The sequence below is a fragment of the Hyaloscypha bicolor genome (assembly GCF_002865645.1).
Source record: "Hyaloscypha bicolor E unplaced genomic scaffold K444scaffold_189, whole genome shotgun sequence".
NCBI lineage: Eukaryota > Fungi > Ascomycota > Leotiomycetes > Helotiales > Hyaloscyphaceae > Hyaloscypha > Hyaloscypha bicolor.
Window position 1 is genome coordinate 963,958 of NW_020194691.1, and position 10,903 is coordinate 974,860.

General features: G+C 45.9%; 3 protein-coding genes across 3 annotated transcripts; 2 read left to right on the forward strand and 1 right to left on the reverse strand.

The window, feature by feature from the left end:
* Positions 1-291: 291 nt before the first annotated feature.
* Positions 292-1,099, forward strand: K444DRAFT_622425 (uncharacterized protein). Its single transcript, XM_024882097.1, has 2 exons — positions 292-610; positions 687-1,099. Exons 1-2 carry the CDS (start codon positions 353-355, stop codon positions 861-863), a joined length of 435 nt encoding a protein of 144 aa, XP_024726710.1. The 5' UTR covers positions 292-352; the 3' UTR covers positions 864-1,099.
* Positions 1,100-1,347: 248 nt separating this feature from the next.
* K444DRAFT_670640 (uncharacterized protein) lies at positions 1,348-4,197 on the reverse strand. Its single transcript, XM_024887652.1, has 6 exons — positions 3,839-4,197; positions 2,841-3,788; positions 2,373-2,783; positions 2,064-2,320; positions 1,809-2,000; positions 1,348-1,733 (listed from the first exon to the last, which is right to left on the reverse strand). Exons 1-6 carry the CDS (start codon positions 4,102-4,104, stop codon positions 1,381-1,383), a joined length of 2,427 nt encoding a protein of 808 aa, XP_024726711.1. The 5' UTR covers positions 4,105-4,197; the 3' UTR covers positions 1,348-1,380.
* A 3,220-nt stretch (positions 4,198-7,417) lies between these two features.
* Positions 7,418-10,045, forward strand: K444DRAFT_670641 (uncharacterized protein; the record flags this gene model as incomplete). The annotated part of the gene is made up of 4 exons (XM_024887653.1): positions 7,418-7,776; positions 7,837-8,094; positions 8,152-8,421; positions 8,482-10,045. The coding sequence occupies 4 exons, from the start codon at positions 7,418-7,420 to the stop codon at positions 10,043-10,045; spliced, it is 2,451 nt and encodes an 816-aa protein (XP_024726712.1).
* Between the last annotated feature and the right edge of the window lie 858 nt (positions 10,046-10,903).

Below are 10,903 nucleotides of genomic sequence, written 5' to 3' on the forward strand. Positions count from 1 at the left end.
CCTTAGCGATGGCACTTTGCCAAGTGTCCTTCACTATTATTAGGTACGAATGTGCCTCGTCGTCATTTGTTCGGGAAGGATTCCGATTTACGACCATAGATGAGATGTGCTCCGCGTTGGATACGGCAGGTTGGGTCGCATAATTTCGCCATCTCCACGGAGCGGAGACTGTCACCGTTTCTCCACCGCGGAGTTCTTTGTAGTAGACGATTGTAAGATCTAATCTATAAACTCAACTATCCAGTGCTGTGAAGGAAGCTCGATGAGTTTACATATTGAATGATGTGCCAAGACTTTTTGCTTAACCTCTAAAGAGAGAGAATTGTCGGATTCTCCTAACTACACAACAGCTATGGAAGCCCAGCAATCATTTCCAGCCAACCTTCCCGGAATCTATTACCACAGCCAATCATGTCTTGACCATGGTCCACCTTTCACAGGCTGGATTGATATGAATGAACCAAGCTGGACAAGCACTCCAACTCAATCATTCGAGCTACCAGTAGACTTCCACACTCTACCGAATACAGATTTCACAAAAGAGACAACCAAGAATTACCCGGAATCGATTTCGGTCAATGTTGATCTACCTTCCCCAAGAATTGAAAAAGTAGCGCATGAGAACTCTTTCATCCTCTCTATAGATAGTCTTCCCAGTTTTGTAGTTGGTTTCTAACTCCTTACAGCGACGTGTCCAGAATCGCGCCTCGCAAAAAGCTTTTCGGCAGCGTCAGGCGGACTACATGCGGACGCTGGAACTAGAGCTAGAAGAGCTCCGTACAAAGTATGACAACTTGTGCCTGCAGGTAGGGCGAATCAAACAGGCGGTGGAGGAAATGTGCATGGAAGGGTTGAAGCCTTAGACTCCTTGAGAGAATGGATTGAGACAAGTTGGAGGAAGCGGATGAAGATTCGGACGAAAACTACGTGGAATTGAGTATGGCTGAGATTCAGAACCTAGTCTCCCACTCTCTCATATCCATTTGTTTGAATGCGGAGGGTCATGATAAAAGCATTTTCATCTTGGCAAAACCCTGTATTCGTTTATTTCGCACGGTTCTGGTAGTTCACTCAAAACACTTAAAAAAATGAAATAAATCACTTCCTACGAATCAACTCGATTTGACTGAAGTTTAAGTGAAGCCCTAAAATCATCGACCCACTATTATTCGGGTCGTTAACAGTGCAAATTAAGTGGCTATTCAGATATCTCGAAGTATTCCAAATGTAACATGTTTGAAGCGAAATCGTTTTTCAGGGGACTGGGCGAGTAATTCGGTTGATTTGGGGTCAAGCTACGTAAGCACAGCTAGGAAAATACAGATACAGTTAAGTCTTGGGTAGAGAGTCAAACTAGCTGAGTAATAATGTAGGATAAATTCATAAAGCAGCGTCGTGCTCAAAATCTACGGACATTGGTATCGGCCCATCGAATCCTACATCCGGATCAACATGTGGAGAACCTAACCAGCTCTGATCAAAGAACCCAAGTGCCATCAAATCCGTGTCCTGCATCATGAAATCTATGAATGGCTGCGTCGAGGGGTCGCTCGAGTTTTCAACCCCAGGACCTGCTTGGAAGCCTGAGCTATCTTGTTCCTGACCTGCAGGTAGACTTAAGCTTTGTTGCTGAAGGTGAGTGGAACCGCAGTCCTGTGCTATTGGTGTTTCTTCTGTACCAATCTCCAGAGTCTGATCTTGGGTGGCGTTTGATCGTGTCGTCGGAAGCTGGCCTTCCATGCGCCGGAAATTAGATTTTAGCCTTTCATGATAGTCTACGAGAGCCTCCGACAAGTTTGGGGACTTACTTTGGACTAACTGCTGACGCATTGCGTATAGGCCATTCAGAACATTATCTGATGGATGTCCAGCCTCGGCGAGCAGCCGTAATGTGTCACAGCAGAGGAGCCAAGAACTGTGTGCTTCTGTGTAGTCGAAATAATAGTGCATAGGTGGACATGATTCAGCTAGGATGAGTATTGTTGCGGCATTAATTATGTCTGTAGGTTTGTCAAAGCCGAGCTAGCACAAGTAGAGAGATAATAGGACAAGCATTTACTTACAATGCATGGCGAACCACCAGGAGGTATCGGCATTTTTTCGAGTAGATTCGTGAGATAGGTTGACGAGATCAATTGCTGCTGTAATACAAGCTACAGAAGATTGTATACTCATCGAAGAGCGGAAATCCCGGAATGGCTCTGTATTTTTTCCGGGTGAAGTTTGGGAGGTAGACGGATTCTTCTGAGCTGCGGAACCCAGCCTTTGGCAAAAGCGTAGGAATGTTGGCCGGTGTAAGGCGATTCGGACGGAGAGATATCTTTTTGACTTAGGAATGACTCGCTGATACTAATGCGGCAAGATTTACTGACCTGGCGTGCAAGAGATTTGACTGTTTAGAAAGCAGCAACTGCTGAGATTCAGGTAACCCATCCCGAGTGTCTATTCCTCTTTCCCAATGTAACCACGATGGCATGTTGTCTTCCCAATTGGATATATCTTCGTCCAATGCCACAACGGCGTTCAAACTCTCACTCTTCCCTTCCTTGCTTGCATTGTCCTTGGCGGCAACAGGCCCAGGCTTGTATATATTCGACAATACCTTTCCCAGTGTAACATAAAGCTTAGCAATTTCCGCCATGAAGTTAATATGGGACGGTTGGAAAGAGTTTTCCAGTACATTTTGGATATCAAAGATTACATCGTCTTCAGTAGTTGTTGGTAAAGGGATGGTAATTTGGTAGGAAGCCATCGTTGGACGCCCAAGTACCATGCTGTACGAGCTATAATGAGTGTTCAATATGATAGATCTTGATTAAAAAAATAGTAAGAGCACTTACGTATCCATGATCATGCAAGCATACCACACACGTCTCCTGACTTCAAGTCCACGAGGTGATCTGTGGGCGGGAGATCTTTCTACATGCAAGCCTATGCCTTGAGCAGTTCTGCACGCTAGACCAATGACGTTCCAACATGCACTGGGAAACAGCGTGCTGGGAATACACTGCGCAAAGAGCAAAAGAGTCTGCACATGTGCCACACTGCCATTATCGAATAGGTTGATAGCGAGAAGCTTTTTGGAACGAAGAAAGAAAGTTTGTGCCAGAGATTCACGTTCTTCTCTGGATAGCGTAGGACCCGCGAATTGGCAACTCCATGCAAAAATGGCATTCAGTGCACAGTGAAATAGAGTGGTCCGAGAGTCTGAAACACCGTATGAACCTATTCCAAGATCGAGGTCTCCTATCGAGTTGCGCAGTTCTTTTCTCGGCTTCCATAAATCTTCTACAGCAGCTGCAAAAGCGGGCTTGTAAACGATTGGAGAGACCGGATAGACCTTTGACCAATATGTGTCTAAGAGCATGTCAGCCAAATCACGTGTCGGGAGAGCTAAATGTTGTAAATGCTCAGTGTCCATTGAAGCAAAGTTGCCGCTTGTTGCTGTCGTAGGACTCTTTCCGGGTGGTGGTCCTCCTATTAATCCAGGAGTATGCTTTGAACTCCCGGTGGTGGGATTCGCACTCCCTTGCACTTGGTGCATCAACTTGGCCGTTGTTGAACTGCCGTAGAACTCATTTGACGGAGAAGGTTTCCGACTGTCGAGGTAAGAGGTCACTGTCAAGGATTCCAGTCGATTGGGTTGACTAATCCTGGATGCAGATGTAGTGTTAGTGCCCCGAACCCGTGATTCTGATGGCAAATGAGTTGCATTATCCGAATGTCTTTCTCCTGAAATTGACGGGACTCCCCAGTTACTACCAGTTGAGTCCGTTATTGGTGGTGCCCTTTCACTTCACGTTAGCCATTACCCAAGTTTTCGTGCACAATTACTTGCACTCCTGACAGGTCCCTTGTTTCATCTCTCGATTCTCTTCGGTAAACACAGTTACTTGACGATCGGCGAAGGCAGAGGCTGCAGACTGGCCTGCTGCCATCGCACCTTGTCTTGCGCTGTCGACATGGTTCGCATGCAGATGGGATTCGTTGGCGCTTTCGGACCGGCTTTCGAGGCTGCTTATCATCTGGGCTCCGATCGAGCACTGAAGCCCCGGGCTTCGGGTTTGTGTCGTTACGATATTGGACGAGATTCTTTTGATTCATTTAGTTGGTGGTATCGAGTGTCGGCAGTGACTTGTAGGAACGGAGTTTGACTTCGGAACGGCTTCGGGGTACACAGTAATGCGGATGAGGAACCTAACTTAACTCCGTCACGACGGGATTTTTGACGGGGTTCTGACAGCAAAAGTACTGCGGGGGTGGGGGCTTGGCAGGCAGGGCTAAGTATGCATGCTTATAAATTTTCCGAACGTCGATCCCACGCTGATACGTAAAGGCGAAAGGATCGACTGTCCAATGGGAGGAGTTTTGGGTGGAGCTAATCTGTGGAGGGTAACTATGAAGGAATTAAGCCACAGAGAGTCTCGGCTGCTTCTGTTACCAGAATGTCCCTCCTCTTCGGCTCCACCTCGATCCGAGACATTTTGACCAGTTTGCAGCATTCTAATGTGCCATCCATCAAGTGGTTGCCCTAGCTCTAGCTTGCAGCGTAGAAAAAACGGATGGAATTTGTGGGCAGTCTAGACGTGAGCGGATTTCTCGGCATCGAAGAAAGAGAGGCTCTTAAATATGTAATAAGAGATTACTCTCTTCTTCCATAATGATTCACAATTGCACTCAGCTAACGCACCATCGTTGATCAGCATCATATCTTTTGATGGCAACAACACCCCAGGGGAATCTTCATCCATTGCAAGAGCCAACTTTGGACCCATTTGAAGTACAGCTCGAAACGTCCGCAACACAGTTTCATTTGACCCATCTGCTAAGTAACATATGCACGGCAAACATACGAGGCGTGGATCTCATTGTCCACAACTCGTGCGTTGACCAAGACGCACCCATGCTAGTCCGTATAGCCAAGTCGCGAGGCATTAGCAGATCACGGCATGAAGCGACGGGACTACAGGGCATTTAGACTCGCTTAGCGCTCAGTGGACTATAGCGTTCAATACTCGATATTGGAAGCTAGCTTTTAATAATTTAAAAGTGTTTCGCAAAATGCAAAAACTCAATCACCATCGTAATTAAGGAAGTTTCAGAGTAATCTCCGGTGATCTTAAATCTTAAGGCTTATTTCTTTAGTGATTACTCCTGTGATTATGGTATTGTAGTCTAATATTTATTCCTCTCCTAAGGCGAAAGTAATTAATTAATCAATTACTTTACTATAGCTTTGTAACTAAGAAAGAATTCATAATAAAAATTGCATGAGAAGCGCGATATTCATATAATAATTAAAATATCGTGCTTTAAGAAGCGCTATAAAGGTAGTTAGAAAGGGTAAAAGCTAGCATCCAAAAGCTAACATTTGCAGGGTTATGGCGCTGCTGGCGGAGCAACTACTTTAGGCTTGGACACTGTGAGGGCGGTAATGGCTACCTTAGCGAATCCTCCCTGTAAGCACAGGGAATATGCCTTAAAAGGTATAGTACCCCTTGCTTATGGCATACAAAGTTCTTTCAGGGCAGTGGTCTAGAAATATAAGGGCTTTAGTAGTTGAACCGATTAGAAAGTGGCCTGAAAGTGGAGTTGTAGTACAAATGCTTCGTAGTCCCATCACTTTATGCCGTGATCCCCGTCGAGTTGCGAAGGACAAGAACTAGATCCCTGATTCTGGTCTCTGCTCGGCATCAAGGTGTTCTAAATATAGATGCATGAAATAGGTTATGCAAACTTTGCCGTTGTTGATCGCGGCCCAGGGCTATACATTTAGTAAGAGTAAATTGGTATTCTTGCGCATACTTAGAGGTCACGGTATTTACGTTTGGAGTAGCGATTTTATCGAGTTTGATTTGGATCTCCAAGTTTGATGTTCTTGGCAGTTAACGCAAATCTAAACTGTGATACTGGATTTGTTGGAGAGCCTTTTATTTACACGGTATGAATTTTTATGGGATGGTTAGCGTATCTCTACTCTGCATATTTAGGGGAGTACTTGTTGTGCGTGCACTAATTTCTTAATGGCTAGGATAGTCCAATGGATGGAGTTATGATGTGTACTCTCCGCAATTTGAAGTTTTTGCTGTTTGAGCGATGGATGAACTTTTCTTCTTCTTTTTCTCCACTGTTATAGAAGTAAGGAGAAGTAGCCGTGCCGCTACACAAATGGAGTAAACATGTGGAAAGTCTTCAGTCTATCTCCATTCTCCCAAGTCAATTTATGCCATCCTGAACCATTACGCTCTCTTCCGTTATTCCCCTCCCTCGGCTACCTCTCTCTTGTCCGCTTCCATAATGGCTCTACACAAACATTCCTTCCAGGTGGATATCTTGCCCGTATCATCTCGAAGGAAAAACGATGGCTGCTCGGATGGATGCTCAGCGAGAAAACGCTCCATCGGGGTCTGTCCATGCCCACTGACAATGCTGACTTCGAGACGGAGAATTGGGCTATGGTACGGACAGTACGGTGTGTTGTTTGAAATTCCGACCGTTTTTGTCATGTCGTCTTTGCAAGTCGCTGGCGAGGATTTGCCTTTTATGGTGCTTGACTTGGATGGCATTTTTTGCTGAACCTCGTTTGCAAATGTAGTGGATTAATGGCCAGAGTGTGTAGCTTCGATGGAAGGAAATTTAGAGTTGGGAGATGGAAGATGGTCTGCGTGGTGTTCTTCTGGTGGTGGATTTAGCGAATGTGGTAACACGATTAAGAACTTTGGTGATTGAGGGCCTGAAGTGCTTTCAGCAAAGCAGCTACCAAGCTTTGAAAGCTTTGCAGGAATGCAGATGATATCTAAGGCCGTCAAGCAGTGGCCGAGTTGGAATGTTATAAAATGGACTTGATTTTGCTTCTAGGTTCGTGCCTTGGACACTCTCGAGCACTCTCCCCTCCATCGGCCTATCCGAAACATATAAGTGGACAGTCTACTTTTGCAAAATAGAGTTGGTTGGTTGGTATCCTTTTGTTTTCATGCTATCGAAGTATTCTAGTGGCTAACTCTGCAAGCCTACGACCATGGGGTGTGCAGGAGCGATGAGTGAAGCGAGATGGGTCGAAAACCTGGCAACAAAAGGAGAACTGCCAATCATCGGTTGTTATTCTGGAAGCGAAAACGCCTGAGACATACGGGCCAGGGTTCAACAAGTGGCGAGTTTGCAGGGTTTTAATTGGGAGTTACACTTTTGTTCAACGGCAAGGACACCTGATTCTGAAGCGAGCCAATAGTGATCGCGGCCTGTTTTCAGCCCTCAGGCGTCGTTTCCTTTCCAGCAGTGCGAGGTATTCCTGTATATTCATATCTCGGTTCGACAGCACACATCTACCAAACTAAGATTATTTCTGCACATCAACTTGCCACAGAGAGATTCGATATTCGCTCGAGCTCATACTCGTCCTGTTCCAATCTTCTGTCCAATGGATCTGGGGCCAGCAGATGAATATTGGTTGGGTGAGTTCGTTGGGGACGATGAAGATTGGGTGTCTAAGTCTTTGCAAAACCTCGACATCGTCGACGAAGAAAGTGATGACATCGGGGAACCGCCCACGCCTGCGGAAAATACCACGAGCACAGACATTTCCTCTATTCCGACTTCGATCGCATCCTCAACGGTAGGACAACAACGCCTTTCAATTCCGGAAAATGCAGAAAGAATTCCCTTTAATCAGAAGTGGAATGTTCTCAAACCTGAAATTGAGCGACTATACATCACCGAGAATGTTCCCCTCCGCGACCTTGTTAGGATTATGAAGGAGAAGCACGGTTTCGATGCTGTGTAAGTGCCCAACTAAACTGGTGGAATACATGACAATGCGGCTTACCTAAACGGTCAAAGCGAACATCAATACAAGAATCACTTCAAAAAGTGGTGGGGCCCAAGAAAAAACATACGTTCCACGGACAAAAGAGAGCTCGTTCACATTGGCCGAGATAGGGCAAAACTTGGGAAGGGTATGCTGGCCACATACAAAGGGAGACCAGTCGAATCACGGAAACTTCAACGGGAGGCTAAAGGAATGGTGAAGGGCCTAAAGATTGCTGGCCATGCCAAATTGTCGCTCCTACCAAGCTTTTTCGCGTCAACTAACGGAATGTGAGATTTCCACTTTGTTCATCTGAACCCTAACCGGATGCTGACAATCATGATTAGACTCTTAAAATGGAATATTCCTCGGGGTTTTCTACCCCTGCAACATTTCGATCGTGCCAACAGCCCCTCGTCGTTGGGAGCACAAATTTCCGTGCCCAAAGACTTTCATATCCACACTCCTCCAGAATTAGTAGATCCCCTACACGAAGTATCATTGCCGGTTCAACTATCTGCTGCCCTGGCGTCCATTGGTGTTATGGAGCGAGCCAGCATGTTTCTGCAAGGAAGACACAATGAACTTCTAAAATCGATGAATAAGACGGAAGCAAGGTAAGTCGTCAAAAAGGCGCAATTTTTAGATACGGTGAGACCTAATACCTACTTTGCCAGTACTATGTCAATTTGGCTTTATGGATTCTGGCTCTTTGGCTTTACTACAGCGAAGAACTGGGGACGTGGGCCACAAACCCGGAATGCGACCAACTTGAGATTCCCTGACCGGAAGTCATCTTCTATAGATTCAGCTGCAAGATTACCAGGCCCACCGGAATCAGGAACACAAGGTCAGAGTACAAATTTTCCAGAGAGCCACGACGTTGGGTCCACTGATGTTGCAGACCCCTTTCAGTTCTGTCGCTGGAGTGTTCATACGGAGTACTGCACTGCTAGCGATTCCCACTATATGTCAGAGAGTTCATCTAAAAGCGAATTTGATGGAGGTGGCTGGCAAGAGTCACAGAAGGCTCCTACTTTCGAAGAGAGACTGAAAGAAACTCTTGAGAGTAACGATTTCAGTAGTATAAACTTGAGCCAGGTGCCGCTGTCAGTACCCGCTATTGTCAAAGCGGTCAAGAGTTCCCCAAACGAACTACTCGAGGAAGCAATTGGATTCAGTATCATGGGTCGCAACGCCTCTCTTCTTTATGATCTTCTTCAGAAGGCGAGGGAAGCAAATCTCGTCACTTCAAACCTGTATCCCTTTCACCTTGCAACAAGCTATCTTGACGGCTCCAAAACTTGCTGTCTTATAGTCGCCATTCTATTTATACACTCACCAGGTCAATGGCGTTGGGACAAGGAGGCTGATAGCAATGATCTTGGTCATACTCTCCTGGACACCCTCATGATCACAATTCTTAGAAACCACACATCTACTTCGCCCGGTACGGTAGACCACGCTCTGGAGAGGAACCATACATTTCCTGGACAGGAGACCGACATATGCGGACGCTGGGATGCAGACTCTCCGTGCTATCAACAGTTACTACTGAGCGGCAAGTCTGCTATTCCATCAAAGTGGAAGCACAACTTCTGCCACACCTCGGCTCAAGCTGTATGTCATTGCATTACGGAGATAGATAACTTGGGGATTAAGCTCGGAGCGCCGAGTGGTCTCTTTCTTAACCACTGCTCTTACTGTGGCGCTAAATTGCAGCTCTCATCGTTACATTCACTTGTAATGACGTCCTTCTATCTTGCGACAGCTACCCACGAGGATGAGGATCTTTTCGGAGCGATTTCTTGTTTGCTCAAACTTCTAACGTGCGAAATCGATCCTCGCCAGACCTCAAATATATCTCTGCCTATGTTGCTTGGTGTTGCGGAAAGAGACACCTGCAGCCACCAAGATTTACCCCTGCTGAGTTTGCTGAAGGCCTCCTACGGGAGTCCGGAGACGCGTGGCCTGAAATTACGAAGACTGGCTGGAAGATCTTGTGCCACATACTTCGGCTCGCAAAAGAAATACACGATGGCTTTCCTCTTGACTTCGACAATCAAAACGAATCTAAGGATTTCACAGGAAGAAGATCCTCCGACGAAGGGGAGGATAGTAGGACTGACCCTGGATTTTCACTCAGCTGCACTCACCATGAGGACTTCAGACCGGAAAAAGTCTTCCGGAAAGATAAAACGCTTGGCCATTTATGGGCGGCTGCGCAAACAGAGCTACTGACTCACCGTCGGCAATGCGAGGAAGACACATGGACGTCGGAGAAATTCGACTTGCCTGGTGTTCTGAAGTGCCTGGAAAAGCGGTCTATCCCCTCTATTTCATTAGTAAAAGAGTCGATGATGAGGCCTTATTGTGCGTGTGGTCACTTCGAGCTGCCCTTTTCAATTTCGTCTCCAAATCGGACGACAGCATGTTCTCATGACTTTTCCAATATGGTTCGATTCTCGCGAGAAACTTGCATTGATGAAGACCTTTTATGGAGTTAGAAAGAACCTATTGTTGTGCTCTTTCTTTTAAAAACTGTCCTGTCTTGGCATTTGGAGTCTGGATATTGGACCAATTCCTTTTGGGCGGGGGGACGACGAGGATGCATAATGAATGACAGATTCGGAACGACCACAAGATTGTACTGTGCATAAATTGGATTTGGAAACCTTGGACGGAAAATCTGGATTCCTTTCGTGGATAATGTGGGATCTGATAGAGGATCCGATTAGTGGGACTAAATCCAATTGAAGCACACCTGCATAATTGAGCCCTGCTTTTGCATTTCTCTTAAAAATCTGACCAAGTGTACTTAATATGAGCTGTCATTTGTGTAACCGACATCCCTCGTCTCGAGAGAGTCGTCTTCCCCGCGCAGTTCATCCCGGAAATATAAGACTGGAGAACCTCCTCGACCCCTCTCTTGGTATTTTTAATACCACCTATATTGTTAAATGCAAGGGCCGTTGAACATCTTCCCATCTAGGGGTGCGTAAAAAACGGTTTCTATTAAAAAAAACCAGGCCAGGTTTGTATCATGTTTTATTGTTTGTATATATAGAAAAAAGGAGTTTTATAATTTCACGTGTTTAC